This window comes from Hemicordylus capensis, chromosome 3 (genome assembly GCF_027244095.1).
Source record: "Hemicordylus capensis ecotype Gifberg chromosome 3, rHemCap1.1.pri, whole genome shotgun sequence".
In the NCBI taxonomy this organism is placed as follows: Eukaryota; Metazoa; Chordata; class Lepidosauria; order Squamata; family Cordylidae; genus Hemicordylus; species Hemicordylus capensis.
In genome coordinates this window covers 125586088-125613176 of record NC_069659.1, presented here as the reverse complement: position 1 = coordinate 125613176, position 27089 = coordinate 125586088, and the positions used below count along the sequence as shown (strand labels likewise).

Here is a 27089-nt window from a genome sequence, read left to right as displayed (position 1 = left end):
TCATGGTTTCAGTGACTGTCTACTTTCCTTTGAATCAGTAAATAATGAGTCTGCACTGAGAAGGATTGCAGAAAAATTCAAAGAGCAACTGCAAAACCTGGAAAGAGTAAGTGCCACTGAAAAGCTGTGCATTCAATACTTTTGCATGGTTACTATTTTGAAGTGCTAAATCCAAGTAGAAAGAATGGGCGATTGTAACCTTCATATCCATTGTGTGAAAGACATGCTTCCATATTTTTTATAATAGACACTTTGCATGGGGTACTGGGTTTTGTTGTTTCTGAGGTGTTCTGAGTGTAAGTAAGTAAATTTATTATGGTCCTTAGACCAGCTTAACATTTAAAATAATACAATTATAATTTACAAAATATTCAAATTGCAGATTCTCTGGTAGCAAATGAGAGTGGATTCATGGTTTGTCATTGAAAATCTCATATGCTGCCAGAGAATCTATACTCAGAACACCTCAGAAACAACAAAACCCAGTACCCCATGGGTTAGCAACCCATGTGGGTGGTTGGCACCCTCTGAGCACTACATCACCACTCTCTTGGGACCACCCCAGAACCCCCCAAGTGCAGTTATGGGCCTGCTGAAACCTCCATTATTCCCTATGGAAAAAACTTTAAAGATGCGTAAACTTCAACAAATCACAAAAAAACCCAGTCCTTTGCCCAATTCCTTTGAAATAATTCTGGTCGCTTCCTTGCCCGCATTGGGCACTACCACCCACTGCTCTGGGCCACCTCATTCCCCCCAACATGAAGCGATACATTTGCTAGAATCCCCATTATTCCCTATAGGAGGAATAAAAAAATGGGAGGAATATAGGAGGAATAAAAAAATTCACAAATAATCGCCGGAGTCTCTGATTGCTTTGCTGTTAAGTGGGTGGTAGGCAGCCCTTGGCACCCCCTACCACCCACCCCAGTTTTTGCCCCTAGGTACTCCACATATGGAAAAATGGGCAAAAATAATAAAAATTTCAAACATTCATTAAAAATCATAGGAGTGTTCGATTGCATTGGGGCTTGGGTGGTAGTTGGCACCCATGGGTGCCTACCATCCAACCCAGTTTTGGAGGTGCAAACCAGCTTGAACAGGCTCTAACCATCTTGAACAGGCTTGAACTGGTTCAAAATGAACCAGGCTCAGTTTGGTTCGAATTTGAACCCGCAGGTCGAACCCAATGCCTGGTTTGGTTTGAATTTTAACCCTCTAACTGAACTGGATCAAATTCAAACTGGTTTGCACATCCCTAATAAGTACCTCTGTCTTATCTGGATTCAGCCTCTGTTTGTTATCCCTCATCCAGCCCATTACTGCCTCCAGACAGGCATTTAGGGAGGTTATGCTTTCTACCGATGATGCTGACATGGAGAAATAGATTTGGGTCTTATGAGAATATTGATAACACCCTGCACCAAATCTCCTGATGACCTCTCCCAGTGGTTTCATGTAGATGTCAAAAAGCATCAGACACAATATAGAGCCCTTAGGGACACCATACAAAAGTTCAGATTTTGAAGAACAACAGACTCCAAGAGACACCATCCGGAATCTGCCCATGAGGTAGGAGCAGAACCACTGCAAAGCAGTGCCTCCCACCCCCAATCCCCTTAGACGCTCCAGAAGGATACTATAGTCAATAGGATTGAAAGCCACTGAGAGGTCCAAAAGGACCAACAGAGTCACACTCCCTCTGTCAATTCCCAATTGGAGATCATCCATCAGGCCAACCAAGGCAGTCTCCATAGCCTTGTTCTTCCATAGCCTGGCCGAAAGCCAGTTTGAAATAGGTCTACATTATCAGTTTCCTCCAAGACTGCCTGGAGCGGGGAGGCGACCACTTTCTCAATCACCTTGCCTAGCCATGGAAGGTTTGAGACAGGCCTGTAATTGCTTAAATCTGAGGGATCCAAGGCAAGCTTCTTCAGAAGCAATCTAATAATTGCTTCCTTAAGACAAGGAGGCATCCTGCCCTTCTTCAGAGAAGCATTTATAAACTCTAACAGGCCCTCTACAACAGCCTCCCTGCTAGATAGTATAAGCCATGTTGGGCAAGGGTCCAGAGGATAGGTGGTAGGCTGCACCATTCCAAGCAACTTGCACCATTCCAAGTAACCTCAGGAGTCATGAACTCAAACTGATCCAGGATCATCACATAAGAGGAGCTGCTGGACACCTCAGCATCAGACTCTGTAACAGTTGTTGTCTTTGAATCTAAAGTCAGCCCAAATATGAAAGATTTTGCCCACAAAAAACTCATTTAAAATGTCACAGCGAGTAATTGTTGCTTCCAAGTACCAATTCAAGGGGGAAGGGGTGCACATAGGCCCCTTCACGACCCTGAACAACTCAGCTGGATGTGTACTTGCTGAGGTGATACTAAGGAAAAGAATCGCTTCTTTGCTGCACATATTGCCTAAGCATAGATCTTCAAATGCACTCTATGTTATAATCTGTCAGATTTGAGTCAAGTTTTTCTCCATTTGCACTCTAGTCATCTATCTTGCCGCTTCAGCCCTTGTAGATCTTCCATAAACCAAGGGGTCAGTTTCGAAGCGGGTTGGAGAGGATGCTTAGGAGCAATCGTGTCCACTGCCCTGGTGAGCTGATTATGCTAATTCTCCACCAGCGTGTCAACAGGGTCAATAATAAATCCCCTCAAGGCTTCTTGGAATCCTGTTGGAACCAGTAACCTTCTCGGGCAGACCATCCTAATGGGCCCTCCACCCCTGCAGATGTGGTTGTGAGTCCAAACTTAACCAGATGGTGGTCCATCCATGACAATGGGGAGATCCCAGGAGTCCCCACCCACGTAGCACCACCCTGTTCAGAGTGAAAGACCAGATCAAGCATGTGACCAGCTATATGCATCGGTCCCGAAACAAACTGGAATAGGCCCAGAGTTGTCATGGCCGCTATTAACTCCTGAGCCGCCCTGGACAAATTGGTCCCAAAGTAAACATTGAAGTCCCCCAGCACCACAAGCCTGGGAGACTCCAACGCCAAGCCCGAGACCAAGTCTGTCAGCTCACTTAGGGACTCCATTGGGCAGCGGGGCAAATGGTACACCAACAGAAGTTCCAGTCTATCCCTGCTCCCCAAACTTAGATATAGACTTTCAATATGCTCAGACACTTCGACAGGGATCCTGGTCAGGGAGATCTTGTTCTTACAGACCACAGCCACTCCACCTCCCTGCCAACATCCCCTCCCCTGTTCCTCAACAGAGTATCCTGGAGGTAGAAGCTGGGACCAGACTGGGCCACCAGCCTCCCCCAACCAAGTCTCCGTAATACATACCAGATCGGATGATTTCAGGTTTATGATTTCAGTTTACGTCAAAACTGTTGGTTGATGTCTATATTGAACGCCACATTTTAAGAGATAATTTGATGCTCTACAATTTTTGTATTTAACATTTTCTCATTGGAAATTTGAGTGATATGTGCAAAAATGGGTTTGGGTGGCCATTTTTCCAAGATGGCAGCTAAAGCTGAAGTTGTAACAAACAGGACTTTTAGTATGTTACTTACAACAGTGTCCTCAACATCTGTGCTAATTTTCAAAGCTCTGGGATTTTTCCTCGTTATTTGTTAAAAGGACTGGACTATGTCCCCTTTCTTGAAGTTTATTTCTATTGCAAGTGTGCCCTTGTGTGGAAAAGGTTACCTATGGAATCTTCAGATGAGATTTTTATTTTAAAGTGATGCATTTTTCTTTTGTTTATTAAGCTTAGAGCCCTCGATAGGAGAGAGAAATAAACTGTTATTGCCAGTGAGGTTGGTTGCTAGGCATCTGTGACAGAACTGTTGCTCTGAGGTTTCACTGTGGGGTGAGAGAGACTCTGGAATTTGCCTTTTTATAGTGGGGAGGAGGATTGAAACCTCACACTTTTAACTGGTTAATGTTCAAAATTCCAACTATAGAAAAGGGCTCTGTACCCAAAAAGGAAGATTGTGTGGTGCTTTGTGGGATACCGAAGAGGAAAATGCCTGGAAAGACTGAAGAGAATCCAGAAACCTTCAAGCCCTTCAAGCCCAGGCAGAGTTGGAGGCTAGGAACTGGAATCACTAAAGGGATGTTAGAGAAAGAACAACACTCTGAGACTGCATCACTAATGGAAGCTTCCCTAGGCTGAGTCATTACTGACTTCACAAGTCAAGACTGACTTGTGGAGACAGGCCAGAGGGAGAACGGTTAAAGCAGCAGGAAACATCTTGTGGCAAGGAGGCCTGGAAAGGAGGCAGCTTTGTTGAGCAAAGCCTGAAGATCATGCCAGGTGAACTGAAGAAATGTGTGTGGTGAGGCAAGCTCAGGCATACAACATCAGTCAAGCCTACAATCCAAAGGTATGTATGTATGTATTCGATTTCTATACTGCCCTTCCAAAAATGGCTCAGGGTGGTTTACACAGAGAAATAATAAATAAATAAGATGGATGCCTGTTCCCAAAGGGCTCACAATCTAAAAAGAAACACAAGATAGACACCAGCAACAATCACTGGAAGTACTGTGATGGGGGTAGAGAGGGCCAGGTTGGGGCAAAAAGAAGGGTTAGGCAGGGAGCAATCGCTGTACTCCACATGAGCAGCCTTACCCAAGCTGGGCTGCCTTTGCCTGGTTTAGGCTGCTCGTGAGAATAGCTTCAGGATTAGTGAGGAGAGTTTAGGGTAATTGGTGTTAATATTGTGATTTGGAGTTGAACCGAAGCCCTAACCTAAGCTATCCTTATCTAGTCACTTCAAATAAGAAACCAGAATAAATCTGCTTTTGTTCTGTAAGTCAGGGGTGTAGCTATAATTGAGCAAAAGGGTTCAAAGTACCTGGGCCCCCAGCTCCACCCCTCCCTCTTTTCTTCATTATCTCCCTCACTCTGAGGGGCCACCAGACACAGCGGTGAATACAGGCCCCCTCTCCCCTAGCTACACCCCTGCTATAAGTAATACCTAGAACAACTTCTTACCAAATATACAGAAGCAATGGCTGTGGGCGATGCTGGGGGCGGGGTGTATAGCAAGAGGCCCCTTTTAAGCACAAATTAATAGGCCTGGCACTCCCTGCAGAGGCGGTTTGGCTCCACCACTCACCTGGCCCCCGGTGGGGGACAGGCTCCATGGAAGCCAGGTGAGTGGCGGAGCCAATCCGCCACCACAGGGAGTGCTGGGCAGCACACTCAGAGTAGTTTGCAGCTGCAGCCAGAGCGGGGGTAAGCACCTATTAATTTGTCCTTAAAAATCGGCCACTCCAGCAAATATATTTTGTTTTAAATAAATACCTTGCCTTTTCAGTTTTACTGTACTTTTCTGAGTCTCAGCTGGTTTCATTCCCATGCTTAGCCTTTATATCATAATACCGTAAGGGAGAACAGGGATTAACCACCAGCAAGTTAAACTACAAAGAGAGTTGTGTTTTTTAAAGAAGAACTACTGTTTTAGGAAGCTCCACACAGGGAAACTCCATGTGTTTGTACTGGTAGGGCCTATGTAGGAGGTAGTAGCAGGGACGTGCCACAATCTTCTGTTACAAAAAGTTTAATTACTACTAAAGGTGAGGAATGTTTCTCTAACTTGTAATAAGGGAACATTAATGCAAAATGGGTGTGAACTGTCATATACCGAAGTGTGGTTTACAATAATATCGTGGTTTTAAAGCAATATAAAGTAACATTAGTATAAATGGGTATCAAGCCCAAACACTTGTCATACTTGAAACTCCTGGCAAGCAGAAAGTTATATTTACATATTTTTGATTTTTAAAAACAGTCACTTTACCATACCTAAAGGCTTTAGCTAAATGTATACACACACAGCATATAGCAAACATGGCCACAATCCAGTAAAGTGAAACATCTAAATCTTAATCATCTTTATATATAATTCTCTTATATAATTCTCTTAAATGTACCTGCTGCTAATCCCATGTGTGGCAGCTCTCGTGAGAGTTCACAAGCAGCTGCTGGACTAGCAATGAAGGATAAAAAAGGGATGCCAGCCGGAGGCTGCCGGGAGGAAGCGGCCACTGCCGGGAGTTGGAGGGCAGGCGGGAGAAAGTGGCAGGCCAGTTTTCCGGTCAGCCTGCCAGCCAGAAAGCATGGGGGTGAGGTGGAGAAGGGGAGGTAGAAGAGAAGTGGGTGGGGGGAGAAGCTGGCCGGCTGGCCAGAAAGCCGGTCGGGACAGTGGGGTGTAGAGGCAGTGGCTGTGCTGGCCTGAGGCGGAGATGCTCTGTGTCCAGCCCAGCTAGTACTGGTTTAAAGTTTAAAGTCACAATTATGTGGAAGAAAGACATATTGAAGTTGATGGGGTTTTTTTCTGAATAAGAATGCATAGAATCAGGCACTTAAGCCCAAATATGTGATTGTAATGCTATATGAAAGAGGAAGGAAATGCTGTGTAAAATATACCACAATTGCTGGCAGGTTGCCATTCTGAAACTAGATTTAATATGTATAGCATACTAGAAGAATGTGCCCAGCATTGCTCAGGGTTTTGTGGCTCTACTCGCTGTATATCCATCTGTCTGTCTGTGTGAGGTGGTTGTCAGAGTCCCCAGGTACCCTATGTTACTTGCTCAGGCTTATGGTGCGAGTTATTCTTTTTTATTGCATCCATATCCATTTTGTGGCTACACCCATTGAATATCCACCTGTCTGTCTGTGTGAGGTGGTTGTCAGGTTTTCCAGGTACCCTACATTACTTGTAGGGTCCTAGGAAGTTACTTTGCCAAATTTGGTGCGAGTTTTTCTTTGTAATTGAATCCATATCCGTTTTGTGGATATACCTGTTCAATATCTGTCTGTCTGTTGTTCAGGTTAGAGAGGAGAGCTGGTCTTGTGGCAGCAAGCATGGCTTGTCCCCTTAGCTAAGCAGGGTCTGCCCCGGTTGCATATGAATGGGAGACTATGTGTGAGCACTGTAAGATATTCCCCTTAGGGGATGGAGCCGCTCCGGGAATAGCAGAAGGTTGAAAGTTCCCTCCCTGGCATCTCTAAGATAGGGCTGAGAGAGAATCCTGCCTGCAACATTGGAGAAGCCGCTGTCAGTCTGGGTAGACAATACTGTGCTAGATGGACCTATGGTCTGACTCAGTATATGGCAGCTTCCCATGTTCCTTTGTTCTCAGATACCCTTTGTCACTTGTAGGGTCCTAGGCAGTCACCATGCCAAGTTTGGTCCTGATAGCTCAAAGGGTGTGGGAATGTGTAGGGAACAGACAGGCAAATAGACATTCAATGATAGATAGACAGATTCAAATTCTCCAGTGCATCACTATAATTTCCCCTACCTCCTGCCACCCTTTCTCTTTGACTGTATGTATGTTTTTATGTATAATACATACATTTAAATTCTGAACAGTTTATTTAATTGTTCTATGGTTAGAAAGCATAAAGCAAATTTTGTTGGGATAGCTTAAGAGATTCTGGTAACTTGAAGTTTATCATGCGGCATGTAAAAAGCAATGGCAACATGTTTTACCTGTGTAGAGAATCCACCATCCTTTTCGAAGGCAGCCTCCAGAGTATCCGTGGCCAAGGGTCCCCAGATGCACTGCAGTCCAATTGTAGGGTACTGCCATATGTCACATCCGTTCTCTGGGGAGAGCTCCCAGTGATCTTTGCATTTGTGGACTGTTTCTTGACATGCAACCATACAGTTCTCCTGGCAGCACCTACCATATTCGCTGCAACACATTCATAGCTCCCACTGTCTTTGGGCGAGACGTTGCGGATGTAAAGGGTTCCATTGGGGAAAACAAACAGATTCCCATGGACAAATTGGGAGGTTCGGATCTGGGTTCCATCGAAAAGCACCCAACGGATGCTGGGCAAAGGAGCTGCTTTGGCACTACAGTGAATGTTAATGTTCTGTCCCACATTGAGGGAAATATTTTCCTGTTTTTCCTGCTGGATAATAGGTGGTAAGGCAACTATGTGAAGTCGCACCACAATGCTGTCTGCTCCTGCAGCATTGCTGGCTATGCACTTGTAAACCCCCCGGTCTGAGAAGTTAGTATCCTTGAGAGATAAGGTTCTGTTTTCATACAACATCACTCTTCCCTCAGTAGTGCTCACAGTCTGCAATATTTTTCTGTCAGGAAAAATCCAAGAAAGATGTGGGCTTGGAATTCCATTGGCTTGGCAATCCATGGTCACTTTTTCTCCAAAATAAACAGTCACATCTCGGAAACGAGAACCTAGCATTTTGGGCTGCTGGGCTAAAATTGTCAACAAAACGATCATTTTATCCATGCCATGCAGATTCTGAGCAGTACACAAATACTGTCCACGGTCCTGAAGCTGAGCATTGTGAATAATGAGTGTACCATTTTTCAAAACTTCAAATCGTTGTATCCTTGTATTGGCTGTCATGAGAGCTCCTGGAGGATTCAGCAGGTAGAAAAAGGGCGGGGGAGAAAAAAAGGGTTAGTGCTGGATGTTTTCCCCTCTAGGCAGCCATATAAAAAGAATCTAGAACTCCATGTTGTCTATTCTGGCTGCACACTAACACCCTGGCAGAACCTAGGAGGGTACATCAGTACAAAAGGGCCTAATTCAGCAATCACATAAAACAACTGGTGGCCCTGGATCCTGTTACACATTCCCATAAGCATCAAGAGGTATGTCTAGTCTGTATCTTTTGATGCAGACTAGATGTGATACAGCTTCAAAGACCATCACACTGCAGATGGAAATGTGCATCAAAACACATGCATATGTCTGCATCAGCAATGCATGCAGAAGGGCACTTATGAGCACAGGTCTCTCTTACTGGAGCAGTGAAAGTTGTGCCAGGATAGGTACAGTTGTGTCCCATCATTAGACACAAGAATTCAACACACACCAGCCATAATAGGAAAAGAGTAAACATGCTGACTGACTTCCATACTGTGCAGGGAACTGGATATCTAAGGGAGATATTCATGCTCCTTGCAAGGCCCTATAAAGCATACTTGCACAGTTTGCTGAGGCAGGATTGCTGTGTGCCTACTAAGCCTTGCGAAAATGCAGTTCCAGTGGTATTCCCATATTATGAGAGTACTGTTGGAACTGCATTTTGGCAAAGCTTAGTAAGCACGCTGCAGCCCTGCCTCAGCAAGCTGTGTGGAGTGCTGCTTAGAGAATCCCAAGGAACATGCACGCCTCCCTCTTAGATGTTCGGTCCTTGCACAGAATGGGATCCAATACCTTTTATCAGGTTGGATTAAAGCAGGGCTGCACAACTTTGGCCCTTCATCTGCTTTTGGACTACAGCTCTCATAATCCCCAGTCACGGTGGCCATTAGTCAGGGATTATGGGAGTTGTAGTCCAACATCTGCAGGAGGGCCAAAGTTGTACAACCCTGGATTAAAGGGTGCAAAAAACCATGTTTAATGAAAGTAAATTGCCCTGCCTGTTGAAAACCTGAAAGTTAGTGCATTTCTGTCCTGGCCACATCAACATTAACAGTTTAAATATTTTACCTGTGGAGATTTTTGTCCAGGAAAGGAATGGCTTGGGTTCTCCTGTGGCATCACATGGGATAACAGCATCTGACTCAGCAAGGATGGATAAACTGTTAGATCCTTTGGCAATTATCTTAGGCCTTTCTCCTTGTGTCCTGGCATTTATTGAAGGCTGCATTATGCTGGAATTAAGGGCTTTAACTCCTCCTACTTTAGGCACAAATAGCACATTTAGATTATTATAGTGGGTGCTTCTGGAGGATTGCATGGTTGAAGCCATCTGAGATTTAATGCTTGGAGCTATGAATACAGGAGGGGTAGTCACAGCTGGTTGTGCCGTATTTAAGGGCACAGGAGGTACTGGAATCCCTAGCGGAGTGCTTTGTGTTATAATCCTAGCTGGAGAGAGAAATTTCTTCTCAGTTGTGCTTACTGGAACAAGCAGATTAGGCACCTCTGGTTTAGAGTTTCTTCCCAAGTGTTGAAATACCCTGGTTCTGTTAAACAGGAATGGTGTTCGGGGATGAGGAAAATATGGTACAGCTTGATTTACTGTCCTTCCAGGCTTCTCTCTGGAGTCAGGAAGGTAGTTATTGGCAAAAACCCTTGAATGAGGATTGTATCTGGTTTCACCCTGACTGCTAAATCTGTTTGGAGTATGGAACTTAGGTCTGTATAATGGAGTAGCTGTTGTAGTGGGGAAGGTCTCTATGTGAGGAGAAGTGGTTTTTCTGTCCTGTGTGGTGTATGCGGCATATGCTGTTATCTCTGGTTTATTAGTATAGTGAAGTGGGGCCTGATGAGTTACAAAATGGTGAAATAGCCCTGGTGCCATAAGATATGGAGGTTTTACTGTCCCCCTCACAGAAATGTGTTTTGGATGTGCAAAATCAGGCGGCTGATTAAAAATTGGTATAATTCCAATTGGCTGGCGAGGAACATTTGGGTTCAGCAGTAGGCTGTTGTATGTTCTTCCTCCATATGGTTCTTTTAGTTGGTCTTGCTTTGGTTGTGTGATTATTCTATTGTGATTTGAATGGAAAGTGGAAAGTTCATTCTGTCTTGAGCTGAGTTTGGCTCTTATACTATCAACATTGGATCCTTTAATGTCTGGAGATCCTAATTGACCAGATGTATAATTTTCTTTTGTAGAAGAATGAACAGACGAGTTGAGAGTGCTAGATACTGATGGGAGAAGAGTTGTAGCCAAAGGTGCAGATGCAATGGGCAAAACTGGGGAATCGGTTTTTTCATTTCTATACACAGCAGTCTGATCATGATCATCATGTAATGGAGTGATCTGCTCCTTGGTGTGTCTTGATGATGTGAGTATGTGTGTTTTAGTATGCCAAGGACTGATCACTTGTTTTTTTTCTGAAGGTGTGAAAAGGTGATAGTCCATTGTACTATGGTGAAATGATGTCACAGTTTTGCTTTGATGGGAAGATGGTGCAATTGTAGTCATCATTTGAGATTCTGAAAATGTCTGTGGTTCATCTACAGTTGGAAGTTCCTTAAAATGTCCCACTGTGCTATCAACTGTGGTCAAATGCGATACAGTGGTAGCCTGAGATATTTTTGGATTGACTCTGTTATCTTTAGCCAATGAACCAAAAGGAATATATTTTCCTTCAAATTCAGGAATCATTGAGTAATTGGTGCCAGAAGGTGACATTGGGCTAGTCAAACCTTCTTGATTTATGCTTGTTTTATGTGCACTTGTGACCTCATAATTTGTTGTAATAGCATTACTTTCAGTGGTTTTGATGGATTCATTGTCTGTTGGTGTTGTAAGCTTATGTTCTGAGCTGTAAGATAAAAGCAGCTGTGTATCAGGAGTTGAAGTTGGCACATTATGTGTTGATATTGTCTTGGGACCTTTCTGGTCATCAGCAGTATTAGCAAATGTTACAGTGGTTTTAGGTAGCAAGGTAGAAAGTCTAAGAACTGGAACTGCCTCCATATCTTGGAACTTGGTAGACTTTTGTAAAGCATAATTACTTGTAGTTAATGAAGAACTCACTTCCAATGGTTTATATTCATTTCTAATTTGTGTTGTAGCATCAGGTTTCTGATAATCCTTCAAAATGGAACCTTGAAAATGTTGACTAGCAGTTTTTATTTTAGATATGTTTTGAATAGAAGGTGTCTTTTGTATGCTAAAGGCAGTAGGAGAAACAGGCTTTGGTCTTCGGAACCTATTTGGTCTTAGTCTCCTTCTCCCATATGGTCTTCTTTGGGGATGCTGGATAGTTTTTCTTTCATATGCTGTAATCGTGGCCACTGTGGTTAATTTGTTAGTGGTGGCAGCAGTCATCATCCAGTTTTTCTTTTTAAATGAATCAGTGATACTTTCTACAGTAGAAATGAATTCTGGTTTTTGAGCATGGATGTTTTCAAATATTTCATCATCAGAATCCCTGTATGGGTCAGAGGAAATTTGTACTTCCTGATGCTCTATGCTACCTCTCACCAAAGGAGTAGAACCTTTAACCGAAGTGGCAGGAGCAAAAACAGTAGTGGTGACTATTGCATCCATGGAGTAGTTGATTTGAGAATGAGAGGAATGTATAGTGTCAGCATCTAGTATATTCATGATATCCTTGGTTTCTGTACCTTCAAAGGCATGGGTTTCTGCAGGGACAGGAGCTTTATATAATTGTTCTATAGTGGAGAAAGTAGATAGTGTTGTTCTATCCCCATTGTTTACTGTTACTAGCGTGCTTTGGAAAAAAGGCAAACTGCCCATTACTTCTTCATTTGGCGGCCCTCTTGTGAAAGTATCTGTGTGTTTCAGTATTGTTGGGGGAGAATCTGTCTGCAAATCACTGTGATCCCAAGGCTGTGACTGTACAATTGGAAATGTCTGAGCATCCCTTACAATAGGTGTTTCCACACTGTACATACTTTCTGCTCTGTTTGAAAATTCATTTTCCATAACAGGCTTAGGCTCAGTGCTTGCTACTGTAGAAGGAGTTCTATCTTGGGTATAATCCTGGACATTGATAATGGAAGGAACTCTGACGGAGAACAACTCTGCTTCTTTCAAATGTGATACATCTGCTGAAGACTCCTCAGCACTGACTGGTGAATCCATTGTAGCCTTTGATGGGGGACTGGCGATAGGAGGAGGAGGAGGAAGAGTTCTGGTAGTTTCATGCATAAATGGCATCTCTGTAGTAGTCCTTAAAGAAGGGACTGGTGCTGTTGTTGTTCTAAGAAGGTTTTTCCCACGGACTTTTGCCAAAATGGTGGCCCAATGCTGTGGATTAATTTGTTTGTTTGCCATATTTATTCTCCTTCGGGATTCAAATACTCTGCGGCCCTCTGCAACATTGATCTCCTCAGTCATATCCATACCTTTCCATAACTTCATTTTGCGTTTTCCTTTTTTATTCTTTTTAACATGAGAACGAGAAACATTGTCATGCCTTTGTTTTATTGATATTTCACGGTCCTTCAGGTGGATTTTTTTGCTTGGGATATTATCAGTCTTTTCAGCACCTGACCCCTCACCATCTTCTATGGCCTGTCCCTTTGTTTTTACAAAGGTTCGTGAACTGGGGTGCTTTTTTAATTTCACTCTTTTTGAGGATCTGTCAGACACCATTTTATTTATCGTTACTCTAACAGCAAATTGATCTGATCCTTGTTGGTTGATAGCCACACACCTGTAGTACCCACTGTCACTGATATGGCTGCGTGGAATTAACAATGTGCCATTGTTTAACATATATCCACTGGAGGAGTTTGATAAATCATTTAGAACATGACTGTTGGGAAGAATCCAGCTTAGGTAAGCATCGGGCGTGGCCACTGCACTGCAGGGCAAAAGGATGGGATCCCCCACATTTTTTTCAACCTTCATTGTTTCAGCTGTCTGAATGACGGGAGGTTGCACCAGAACTCTGTAGGACATTGTGTCTACATCCCCTCTTACTTGAGCAATACAATGGTACACGCCGGAATCAGTATAGGTCACTGATCTGATGATTAATTGACCACTGCTAAGGACAGAAAACCTGCTGTCATCCATTCTTAATGGAGCTTTCAGTTTAGTTCCATCTGGAAGCACCCACTTGATGGAGGGACTTTCTGATGCTTTTACATTACAACTCAGCTGAGCATCTGAACCTTCAACTACACTCTGAGCTGCCTTGGTGTGTTGATCTTGCTCTATCATAACCCAGCTGTTTCTCTGCTGTCTATTGTCTTGGATTTGAAATGTTTGAGAAATGTGGGTAGAAAAAGAGAGCACTACTTTTTTTCCTGTGCTCTGGCGTCTGTTCAATTGGATATGTATCAGTGGCTGCATTACCCAGGCAGGCTCAGCAAGGATTCTCCCTTTAACACCTGTATAGTAAAGTGCATCATAATCAGAACCTTGCCTGTAATGATAGCTTATTTTAGGTTCCTGGCTCAGCACATGTTCCCTTTCTAACTTGACAGGCACTTCGCTGTAATAAGCAATAAGCTTCCACAATTTTTCATAGTTGTCTCGGTTCATCAAACATTCCAGATCCAGTGAAATGGTAGCATTGACGTCAATTTCCTGAAGAGAGATTTGGTTCCACTGAATTTTGGTAGAGTTTGTTGGCTTCTTGATTTCACAATTCAGATTCACTATGTTTCCATGCTCATCCGTCATGTTCAGAGTTATATTCCATGGAGACAGTTGAAATTCTTCCCAAGGAAGCTCAGAGCTGTCATAATCTTCCTCCTCCCCCTCCATTGTGAGGCTAATGTTTTGTTTTAGTGGAGATTGTATGATAGGCTTTGTGCAGGAAATATCTTTCAAATGCTGAATATCTTGTTTCTGGAATTGTTTAGGGGAGGTGCATTTAGGGCAAAGTTGGCCATCTTCATAGGCTTTGTCTTTTTTACACTTTAGGACACCTGGAAGACAAAAGAAAATATTGTTACAAGATTTAGGGAATGGGGCCATAGCTTAGTGGTAGAGCATCTGCATACAGGGACTCATATTCAGTCCCTGGCATTTCCAGCGAGGACTGGGAAAGACTCCTACCTGAAACCCTGGAGAAGCTACTATTAGTCAATGTAGACCAGTAGTTCCCAAACTGGGAGCCTCCAGATGTTGCTGCACTACAACTCCCATCAGCCCCAGCCACAATAAATTGTCTCTGGGGCTGATGGGAGTTGTAGTTCAGCAACATCTGGAGATTCCCAGTTTGGGAACCACTGATGTAGACAATACTGAGCTAGGTGTACCAATGGTCTAACTTGGTATAAGACAACTTCCTATGTAGGTTTAGTTATTGTGCATGGCTTCTAACTATGTTTTTGCCCTAAGGTTTGATTGCTTGGGATCTGACTTGCGAATGCTAGTTTGCTCAATGACTGAGGAGACCAATTTGTGTTCTTAACATGCACTGTGAGCCAAGGGCTGGGAGATGGTTCTGAGATACTTTAGAATGCAGGAAGCCAAGAAAAGGTGATTAAATCTCCACTCCCCCACCATTCACAACATGTTGTCAGTAACCTCTTGCTGGCAGATTGAGCAAAAGTTTCCACTGAACAAAAAGAGGAAGGGTGATTTCTGGCACTCCCTCTCTTTCCTCTTCACCAGGGGCATATCCACCATTGTGCCAATGGGTTCAAAGAGCCCGGGCTGCCAATGAAAAGGGCCGCCGAAGCCCCATGGCTTAGGCTCCAGGGGAGCCCAGAGCAAACTCCCTCCTCTCACGCCTGGACTGCAGAGAGCCCGGGAAAACTCTCCGTTGGTTATTTCAGGCAGCCTGATAGGACGTTTTTACCTTTCTCTCCATCTGGGCATGACGACCCCCCCTGGCCCCCCATTGTGTCTTGGTACAGCCTCCTGAGGCCAACACCAGCACCATGGAGTGGGACCAGCTGTGCCTCTTGCACCCACATTGTCCTTCCCCATCCCTTGGCTGCCTTACATTCCGGGCATGAAGAGGTTTTAAATTATGAGTCAGAGGCAGAGGTGAGGGAGGCGCTTCTAGCATGGAGTGGTGACTTCTGTTGCCATCACTTTGCTAGCTGCTGCTGCTTCTATCTCACTCTCTTCCTCCTGTCCCTTCCACCACCAAGTGCAGGTGAAGGAGGCACACTGAAAGAATTCTGCTCTGTCACATGCACATTATTTTTGTTTTAAAACAACAAACCCACCCTTAAAAGGCTGCTGAATTGAATAAAACTTGGGGAAAACCATGAGTGGATTTGTATGTGAAAGAACCATGAGACCGGTTCTGGTTCTGAAAACAAATGCCCAAAGTAATTGTTCCTCATTGTATGTGGCTGACCCAGAACCAGGGGCGTATCTAGGGGTAGGGCAGGCAGGGCACGTGCCCTGGGTGCCACTTGAAGGGGGGCACCATTTTGTAAAATTAATTTTTTTTAAAAAAATGGCTGCCAAAAACAAAATGGCCACCGTGCATGATCAAATGGCCTCTGTGAGGCTCTAGGTCATTCCAGGCTTTGCAGAGGCCATTTGAGCATGCGCGGTGACCATTTTGTTTTTAGTGGCCTTTAAAAAAAAAAGATTATTTTTAAAAATGGCCACTGCACATGCTCAAATGGTCCCTGCGAGGCCCTAGAGGCCAGCGGGGTGAGGGGGAATCTTTGCAACCCCCCCAGCCTTTAGGAAGCCCCCCAAAGGGGCTACGGGTAAAAATAATAATAAAAAAAATATAATATAAGACACTGTACACATATTCAGATTGGCACTATGTACAGAGAATCAGGGCTTGTGAATACTGAGCTGACGCTTAAGAGCTAGGATTGTATTCATTTGCTCTTACTTTGCTTCTTGTGATAAGTGAGTTAAATGTGATGTCTTGCTAATATGGCTATTAATGGTGAGTTTGTCTTTGAATCAGTGTGAAACCCTTAATATTAAGGCCCACTGGGAGTTTCTTGCTCTCTTTCTCTCATTTTAACTGTCTTTCTGAAATACTAGAATATATTCCAAGCAGTGACGCAGTTTACTCTGCATATCCTTTAATTATTTACAGAGTATCTGGGAAAAGTCAAATTCTCCATTGATTTTTAAAACTTATGTAATGGTGATGCTACAATGCATAGTAGAGAATTAGACAGGCACTTGTGTTTAGTTTTCCAAGTACATCTCCACATAGTATTTGGGTATTTCATGAGCCCCCACATACTGAAATTTGTAGTTTTCCAGCATTTTTTGTTCTGGCTAAGTCCACTGCTAAATAGTTTTTGAAAGATTAAAAGATTAACGAGCTTGACTTGTATTTTTCAGCTGATATTATGGTAAAGTTATCTGAAAGATGGGTGTCAGATGTTTGGACAGGGGGCGCAATTTCAGTGTTTGCCCTAGGCGCTATTTTTCCTAGATATGCCTCTGCCCAGAACCACCATTTTTTAATCTAGCTCTAACATCATAAGCCACTATTTTACACCTAACGATGGTTCCTGGGCCTCAATGTCTTAGTAAAACAAAAGGAGATTCTGCAAATCAGAAATTTGTCTTGCCCAATTTGCAGGACATCAGAAAAGAATTAGGCCTCAAATTGTACCTTCTAGACTGGTATTAGCTAAATGAGTTGTGTCCAGTTAGTCTGGGTGGGAGGGTGGGTTGAAAACCACGGCAATTGTTTGGTTTTAATCTGTGGTTTGTTGTTGTTTTTCTTCTGTAAATTGCCAGGAGACATTTGGTTTTCATTCATTCATTCGATTTCTATAACATCCTTCCAAAAAAATGGCTCAGGGTGGTTTACATAGAGAAATAATAAATAAATAAGATGGATCCCTGTCCCCAAAGGGCTCACAATCTAAAAAAAACATACGATAGACACCAGCAACAATCACTGGAAGTACTGTGCTGGGGGTGGATAGGGCCAGTTACTCCCCCCCTTCTAAATAAAGAGAATCACCACGTTAAAATGTGCCTCTTTGCCCAGTTAGTTGGGGCAAGGTTTTAGTTTTGGTGGTATAGAAAATTAATTGATTGATTAATTTAAATGTACTCAGTTCTACATATTTACACTTGATTTTAAAAAAAGAATTGTTATCATTTTGTTCATTACTCTGTGCACTGCATTGTGGGAAAGTGGTCAATACATTTATAAATAAAACCAAACTGTGAGTCTGCACACCAGAGGAACAGAAATTTTCTGGACAAACTGGAGTTGAACTTAATTTCTTAGTGACAACAACAAACAGCAAACTTTTCTTACCAGGAGATTTCTCATTCCATTCAAGCAGCCATTTCAACTTGCAGTCGCAGGACCAGGGGTTTCCATGAAGATAAAGATTCTCTAGGAGTGGCATATTTTGAAAAATGCCTGTAGGCAGTGTTCCAATAGCATTTTCAGACAAATAGAGGTGTTTTATTGTTGAAAGTCTGAAGTAATCAAGCACCATAAATGTAGAAAATGTGTTGGGGTGAAGTTGCTGGAGCAAGTTTCCTTCCAAGTGAAGAAGTTTGAGGGAAGTTAATCCATTAAAAGCATTTGGGTGGATGAATTCAATTCGGTTGTGGTCCATGTGCAGTCTCATTAGGCTGAAAAGCCCTTGGAGGGTATGACCAGTTATAACTTGCAGCTTGTTGTAGCTTATTTTGAATACCTAGATGGCCAGATAAATGAATATATTAATGCTCCTAACAGGGATGCAATACTGCAGAAAAACTTATAAGACAGGAAAACAGAAGAGTTCTGACCCAGAAGAAGTTAGCCACACTTAAGTCTTATCAAAATCAATAGGATGAATCATTTAAGTTCAATGCATTAAAACTGTCCAATTGGATTCAACAGTGACTAGACTGTTCTCTAGACTGGAGCCAAAAACATGGAACACTCATGAGCACTATGCACCACAGCATGAGATAGATCAAAATCTTCTGAATATAGAAGGGGGGAAATGAATGTTCTATTGTACAAGTGAAACATATTAATATACTTATTTCAATATTATAAGCCAATGATCTGTATGGGCAGAAGCTTCTCTTCAGTGTTGGGAAATACCCCACATATACATCCATACTAAAAACAATGGAATACAAAGCTCTTGAGGTATATAGAGGACCCCACTTATGCATACTGAAGATTTGGAACAAGGCAATAGACCATAATTTTTTATTAAAATAAAAAACACCTTGGCTGTACCTGTAATGATGTCAGATCCTTTAAGGCTCCATTGGGTATATTTTGGATGTCATTTCCATGGATCATGAGCAGCTCTAGTTTTGCAAGTCCTGCAAATGAGTTTTCAGATATAGACTGTATGCTGTTAAACCTGGGAAGAAAACACATTTCATTATATGCTGTACTGAATCATAGTTTTACACTGAGAAAACCTGGCATTTTAGGTAACTTAGTTCTGTTCCTAAATCATTCAATTAATTTGACAAAGTTAATGAAGCAGTTTAACAAGGCCATGTGTCCTTAACTGGTATTTTCATATATGGTTTCTAAAGTCATATTATGCTCCTTTGCCAATAAATTAAAAAATAAATACAATTCAGTTGCAGTTTCAGTTCAAGGAAATGTCAACTCAAATGGGCTCCCCCCAATCCCACAACATTCTCCATGTGCTGGTGGTATTAGTCAGTGGCAGAAAGCCAACCTATGATGATATGGAGACTTGCAAACCAGTAGACATGCAAGGATGCCAACAAAACATGTAACAATAAATGAATAAAGATTTTTGTAGAGGACATTTAAAAGTGGATGTTTGCCAAGCAATTTCTAGAAACAGAAAACCACAGCTACTGGCAGAATTATTAGATCAGCACATACAGTATAACATTATGATTGGGTAGTCAACTGTTGAGGTTAATCAGTGGTGTTCCAATTGCAATTAAAAGGGGAGGGTTCTAGAACCTAGGACAACTGTAAAGTACAATATAATATACCCATACTACCATTAATTGTTAGAAGGAAAAGTCATATCTGAAGTTTTCTGTGTCTTTCCGAAAGAACACACCAGAATCAAAATAGATGAAAAAACGTTCAATTTAAAATTTACTGTTGCTTTAATCAACTACAGCTTTAATTTATTAACCTATTAACAAGAAAAAATAGTTTTTTCAGTCCTACTAAAAACTCTATGTGAATAGAGAAAGGGGGAAAGTTTATGCTAAACAAATTTAATTTTCTAAACACTGACAATTGCTGTTTAATTTTCAAATACCTAAAATGAAGTGACTCATGCTCTTTTTGGGTTGTCCTCTTAGGAGAGATATATCACTAAGTTAAATAAACGTGTAAGACAAATTCAAAGAAATGAGGAACTTCAGTGGTTATAAATCAGCTTTAGCTGCCATAGCACATGCATTTGTTTGTGCTGTGTCAGCAAAAGCAGCATCTATACTTGAGAAGGGGGACAGCAGAGTGAGTACATTTCTGCTCCACTTTCAAAATATATCCTCCTAGAAATAGTGATACACTATCATAGATAGTAGTGAGAAACATGAGTGGATCAAGGGCTGCCACTATGAATGTGATGAGCAATAGTAAATAATTAATAGTATTGCAGTTCTATATTAGGAGATACTTTAATTTTTTGGTTCTATCTGCCAGATCTAAAAAACTTCTAGGTGTTTAAAAATAAATAAATCACTGAATGGTCAGTATATATTGTCCATTATATTCTTAGGGTGTTTCATATGGGTGCAAACTGGTGAGAATGTTGTAAATGAATTTCATTTTGCTACACATGTAAACCATGAGCTTGGCATAATGCTTCACAGAATTGTTGCCTAATTCCACCCAACCACAATTTGGGATTAATTTGAGTTTTGTGTCTAGGGTAGATTTCCTTTAGGGTGGGGGTGGAGCTTATCAAAATCTATGGCAAGTTCTGTGGGTTATGATAGCTGCCCCACCCTGATCTCACACTATGCCTATAACAATATATCAATACCAGGGTTTCTTAACCTTGGGTCCCCAGATGTTGTTGGACTACAACTGCCATCATCCCCAGTCATGGCTTTTGTGGCAGGGGATGATGGGAATGGTAGTCCAACAACATCTGGGGACCCAAGTTTAAGAAACGCTGCTCTGTAACAAAGAACACTCCATCTGCAATGCACTGGATGATGCGATCTTCAGTGGCGAAGGGGAGGGAAAGGTGAGAGAAAAGTTGAAAGCAATAGCAATAGTGGTAGTAAGGTACCCATCCAAGGTAGGGAGGAAATTCCAAGATAATTAAAGGAAGGATTTTGATATAAAGAAAGGTTCAATCTCTTTGATCTCAAGTTGGAACAGGAGAACTGAGGCAGGGAAGCAGGTACAAGATAAGTTGAAAAGCTTTGAAAGAAAGGGAAAGAGGGATATGGACAGGTTATGATATTTGTAGAATGGATACAAGCTACAGTTCTACAACAGATTGTTATCTCCTCTGAAACTGCAGTGACAGGAATGGGGGCAAGGAACAGATTTGAGGCAAGATGGAGGAAAAGCAAATTCACTTGATGCCTAGCATGTTGGTCATATATTGAAAGAAAACTAGTGCGTTTTGAGAGCTTATAACATTCCCACAAAAACATTACTTAGAATTAGACCAGAGAGGTTTTTTGACCAATTCCATTAATACTCCCTGTTACATAAGGCATTTGATCCATTCAGTAATGGTACCAAATTGCAGCTCTATTCAGTAGTGATATACAGGTCTTCAACTACACAACATGCGGGATGAACTCTATAAGATTATACTCAAAGAACGTAAAATGCCTCAGTAAAATTGCAATACAAACCCCAAATTGATTCGTTCCACATGTTTAGAAATTCTTGTTGGCACAGCTGCTAAGGACCGAAATGTGCAGTGAACTTCAGTGGGAACATAACAGGCACATGGATGAGGACACGCAAGTGTGATTTTTGGAAGTTCCAGAGAAAGAATCAGCACCACGGATAGTGCCCCCAAATATGGTTGCTTTAGCATCTTCTCAGATTTTTTCATTTCACTGTACCTATTTCATTTGTAAAAGAAAGCTGCTTTAATTTTAACCCAAGTAAAAGCATGACAAAGCATCTTTCATCAAGGCATCCTATGTGCACGTGTATGTGCAGCTTCAGAATACCATTTTATTACTCAAATGTTAGAAATAGGATACCTGGCATTCAGTCCTAAACATTTAGGCTAACATCTCTACCGCTGACATACTGGCATAGTTATTTTTGCATATAATCCTTAGCATTTATGATGAACCTGTAAATTTAATTATCTAAATGAATTTCCATTATTATTTTGCAAGTTTGCTAGTAACTGCAACTGTCTTTTAATAAGAATGTGATTACAACATTAAAAATTTGTAACAATGGGTCAACATATATATTCCAGTGTTTTTTGTTTTAAAAAAGGAACCCAGCCTGCACACCTATAGCATTGCATTATTTGGATCAAATGTGCCACATAGATATGATTATTTTAATGGGATTATAGAACTGTAGAACTAAAGTAAAAGCCATTTAGTCCAACCTGGAACCTCCAAATCTAAATATCATCAGCAAATTGGACCATAAATGCAAGAAAAAATCCCATAATCATTTATATTATAACATGCTTCAAGAAATGAGGAAATACAGCCAAGACACACTTTGACTAATAACTGAGCAAGAGGCACATTTCAAAATGGCGATTTAACAATGGAAGAGCAACTGTCCCTTCACAGCATCCCTCCAGTGGCCATTGGTGGTGTCTACCTTGTGTTTCTTTTCAGACTTTGAGCACTTTAGAGACAGAGAATAATCTTCCTCTTCTTTATTCTGTACTGTATCAAAGTGTGGTTTCACTTTGATAACCTTTTCTTTTAAAATAAAAATAAATAATAATAATAATTATATCTACAATTATGTTTAATAGCTTCCTATGACCCGATTTGCCCCCTGATAATAAATATCCATACAGGACATAATTATGCAGTTTGAGAACCATGGAAAAGCACAATACAGTCAAAGCAGTATGACAGGCTTGGTCTAGACACTGGGGGCAATGGGATACCTCAATGTGCCAGGATCCTTATTCCTGTAAGCCATTTCCCTGGCACAGTGGGTCACAAGATTGAGCCTCTAGTCTTCAAAAACCTATTGTTTATACACACACACTCTCTCTCTCTCTCTCTCTCTCTCTCTCTCAAATCTGCAGGCAATAAAGCTCTCGTTCCTTTCAGCATTATATGAAAGCCATCATAACTCAAACTAGTGGTTCATTGGGCTGAAAAAGAGCTACCCTTTTAAAAAAATTATGTGGAATACCTAAGAATTATGTAATTAGTGAGTACTTCTTTAATGAAGGTTGCCACATTTAGATATTTTACATTATTTTTTTCTTTTGTGACTACTGTAATAAATATTCAGATTTATTCATACAACTCAGGAGTTCTCAGACTTGGGTCCCCAGATATTGTTGGACTACAACTCCTTTGGCCATTGTAGCTGGGGATGATGGGAGTTGTGGTTCAACAACATCTGGGGAACCAAGTCTGAGTACTCCTGTGATAATTCTTCCCCAGAGCCAAACAGAAGTTACATCAAAAGATGACTTGCTATTCAAAATTCCAGTCCCATGTTGCTCCTAAATGAAAAATTATATACAAGGAGGTTGTTTTCTTCCTTGCTTTGATCAATAGCAATGGAAAGCTATTCCTTCACGTTAGCATCCATTTTAATGTATAGATATGTAGCACACTAGCAAATATACAGCCAATTAGAAAATACAGGCAACTCTGAAAAGTTGGAAGGATGTCTTTTTACTCAAAAATGGATGCTTCAAATGAGAATGATCAGGCAGCCAAATCTGAAGAATAATATTTTTGGCAAAATAACATCCATTGATGATTTAACAGTAGAACCCTTTTTGATTTTACCTAACCATGTTGAGGTATAAATGCTTATAGCTGATTCTGTGTTTCAGGGATAATGGTAGTGAGAAATAGTGTGCAATATTATTGTTTAATATGTTTCCTGAAGCAGTTACCCTTTTAATATCTGCTGGAGAGAAAGAAGGAAGGGTGGTGACACTTGTGCTTCCACACCTGCACTGTGTGGGAAGGAAGCCACACCTCTTGAACTTCTATGTAATAAGTATGACCAGCAGGTAAAAGACCAAGAGCCTTCATTGGAGCTGGGATTTAGCTGTTTGGTGAATAATTATTATTGGAGTGACCAGATGCAAAGACAACAGCTCTGCTCAACACTTACACAAAACAAAAGGATTGCAGCAGATGCAGCTTGTTACACCACAGTGCCACAAGGATGAGAAAAGCAGCTCTTGCCAACATTCTCTGTTCTACAGAGCTTTTAATGTGCAAGAGCTTTGCTCTTTACTGCCTATGGTTGTGAGTCCCTTTGGGACAGTGGGCCATTTTCTCATCCTTCTGCAAGGTAAACAACTTTGTAAATACTGGCTGACATACTGCGCAACATTCCATATGTGTTTTAACAAAATGAGTGTGCAGTTGTGCAAGAGCGCTTAAGTGAAAAAGCACTAAATTGTGCAAATGGAGTTGCACATTGCATGGTCATTAGAAATAATGCTCATCTATTGCACAACTACATTTGCACAGGTTTGTGAGTTTGCTAGGTAAACCACTTTGTAAATACTGACAGACATACTGTGCAACATTCCATATGTGTTAACAAAATGTGTGCACAGTTACACAAGAGTGCTCTTGGGCAATTGTGCTCATATTCTGTTAAAACACAGATGGAGTGCGTCACTATTTACAAAGCAGTTTACCTAGCAAAAGGATGAGAAAATGCTCCACTGATAAGGCATTATGTAATAACAGATGGGCAAGGTAACAGATGAGGAAAGAAGAGTTGTTACCATAGAGACACACTGTTATAAGCCAGTGGGTTCCTGGCAACAGAGTACAGGAACCATCAAGATAAACTAGTTAGTAATATGCCTGTGTTTATGTGTGTGGGGGTGTGTGTGGATCTTGCAAGTATCCCTCATTGTGAAGGCATCCTGCATCTGGAAACTTCTTCCATACTCTCCAGTACTGAGGAGATGAGGGGTCTGGAGGAGAAAGGACTAATGAGGGAAGGTAGGGAAGGTTGAGAGATTTGAAAAAGTAGTCACTCTCTACTAAAGATAGGGGAAGGGACTATTAGTTTCAATGTTAGGTCTTGCACTCTAGATCATGGATGGGAAACTAATTATTACTAATCCCACCACTCATTGGCCAAAACATCAAAATCCAGTTTCCTGATATAATGGTAGGATCATGTGGAGGCTGTTTCATATTGCCTTAGGAGACCTGTGATAGTGAGAGAAAGGGCAAGTAGTCCCAAAACTGTCAATGTGAATCAGATGGAACCACTTAATTCTATTATGAGCTAATCCAAACAGCCCTGGTTTGGTGTATTGAATTCACTCACTATTTAATCACACCTGTTACCCATAATCCATATTTCTCTCCCATCAGCCCATAAGACTAATAAGGATGATGGGCTTGCTTGCCTCATTAAAAGCAAGCATGTCCCAGCACAAAAGACTTCAGCTTAATGTAGGACACTTTTCATGCTCCCTGGTATACACTTTAGTGGCCAGCTGGGAAATTCAATTTTTGTGATGTTCATTAGTGAGAAGAGGTCATGGGATGTAAAGAGAAAATCAGGTGGTCTAAGAGAGGATTCTTGTCTTTTACTACTGAAGTCCACCACTTCTTTAGCAAATATAGTGTATCCGTTGGTGCACACAGGGAATTTGCCAAACTTCAAGTTTACCTACTTCAAGTAGCATGCACACCACTATAATGCCTCCAAAAACAGTTGCAAGGCTGCCTTTTGATGACATGGTATCAATGAATATATTACTGGAAGTTAACTCATTGGATGTGTGCCTGATATGATGTAAGGACCAGGTACATGTGGTAAACCACCTCCAGTAAAGCCCTTGGATGGGGCTTTTCTCAAAATGCAAACAAAAGTAGTCAACAACATGGATTGATCTAGGGAAAGTTATGACATCTCTGCTCCCAGCAGGTGCTACCCTGCTGCTTGTGATTGTGTGGATTCTGCTCTTGCCTCAAGGGACATGGGATACAACAAATTACAGCCAGTCTGAACATTTGCTTAACTAAATGCAAGTACTCTCAAATAAAGTGTCAAATGAATGTCTGGTTTTGCAGATATTTAAAAGTTCCACTTGCTTCATCCAGGCTCCTGCACAATCACATTGTGGCTCACTGCCCCCTAGGGATTGTTTAGAGTTATTGACCAGGTAGAGACAAAAGGGACAGAGAAGGCAGGATTATTGAGATAATATATATGAAGTGCTTTGAATCCTCTGAAGTGCTATACAAATGTTATGGCGATGATTAAGGGGAGACACATGGCATCAATGAGGTTATAACTCTCACTGAGAGATTGGGCAGGGTGAAGTCTAAAGGAGTTAACCTTTGGTCCAGTGTGGAGTCCCTTGTGTAGATCTCTGCAGATCATTTCATGTGACTCCAGCATATGTGTGCATTTTATCTGGGAGCCCATAAATGGGCTGTGGGATCAAGTCCCGGGATTTATACCCCAAGGTGGCCTCAGGTTTCCTTGCTAGGCAGGAAAGAATGAGTAGGTGGTGAGGCAAAGAATGGAGACTGATTATTTCACCAGCCCCACGTCTGGGTAGCAAGAAGGATGTGCCTGAGCTGCGCTGTGCGTGTTTTTAGGGGACACCAGAGCGGGTTGTGTGCCTTCCATTCCTAGCCTAATTTTGAGGGCACATGCTTCCCATTAGAGAAGAATGCTCTTAATTCACTGAGTCATTACTGTTTTCAGAGTCGTTGGAAGAAAGAAAGAAAGAAAGAAAGAAAGAAAGAAAGAAAGAAAGAAAGAAAGACCTTCACCCCCTCCCCCAAAAGTGAATTTCCAGTCAACATTTTATTCCTACTTTTCAAACACAAAAAAAGATACTGACGGGGGGGGGGGGGGACCGAAAACAAAACCAGAACACTTTCCAGTTCTCATCCTTCATTCCGGCTAGGAAAATAATTTACAAGCCTCCCCACCCCCTCTCTCCTGTATTTTATTCCTCTCTTTTTCCAGGAAAAGCATATATAATATAAAAGATATATATAATCTCTCTCTCTCTCTCTCTCTCTCACACACACACAACAAAACACCAATACAAAAAAACAAAAAACAACCCCAACCCCCCCCCTTCCGTTCAGATTGTTTGGGGACAGCCTCCTTCAGCAGAGCTTCACTTGGGAAGACACGGAGACAAAGCACACCATGCAAGACGTTAAATAGACATTACCTACTGTTTGGCAAGGGTGTCAGACGCATTTGCTTGCAGGGTCCATCCTTGCTTCGACACTGAAAGAGCGGGTAGTGTCACACGCGTCCAACTTGCTTGTCTGCTTAACGCCCCCACCCCACCCCACCCCACCCCACCGCCTCCACGAGCTCCTGGGTCGCTTGCTTCTTTAGTGCCACTTCACCAGAGTGGGTTGCAGACGTTCACCTCCCACCCCAGAGCTGCTCGAGATGAGCAAAGCAGACAATTCTCCTTTCTGGGGATCTCTGCAAAACCCACTTTGGAGATTCATAACTCCAGGGGAGACAAATAGAAGAGGGGAGTGGGGCTTGGTTTTGTTTCGAAAGGTTTAAAGTTAAACGGGAGCTCACTCAGGAAGCCATCCGACTGGTTTTCCTTTTCCCACCCCTCTTAAGCAGTAAATCCA

General features: G+C 41.9%; 1 protein-coding gene across 2 annotated transcripts in view; it reads right to left on the bottom strand.

Moving 5' to 3' along the window:
• Positions 1-26764, bottom strand: part of MXRA5 (matrix remodeling associated 5) — a 35992-nt gene extending 9228 nt beyond the window's left edge. The window contains exons 1-6 of one of the 2 annotated variants that reach the window (XM_053312399.1): positions 26663-26764; positions 21156-21371; positions 18565-18694; positions 17635-18025; positions 9467-14344; positions 7482-8382 (exon numbers count right to left, since the gene is read on the bottom strand). In XM_053312399.1, coding sequence (XP_053168374.1) covers positions 7482-8382; positions 9467-14344; positions 17635-18025; positions 18565-18694; positions 21156-21371; positions 26663-26691 — 6545 coding nt within the window. In that variant the 5' untranslated portion in view covers positions 26692-26764. The remainder of the gene's footprint in view (positions 1-7481; positions 8383-9466; positions 14345-17634; positions 18026-18564; positions 18695-21155; positions 21372-26662) is intronic. The other variant, XM_053312400.1, reaches the window with a different exon arrangement.
• Positions 26765-27089: the final 325 nt, after the last annotated feature.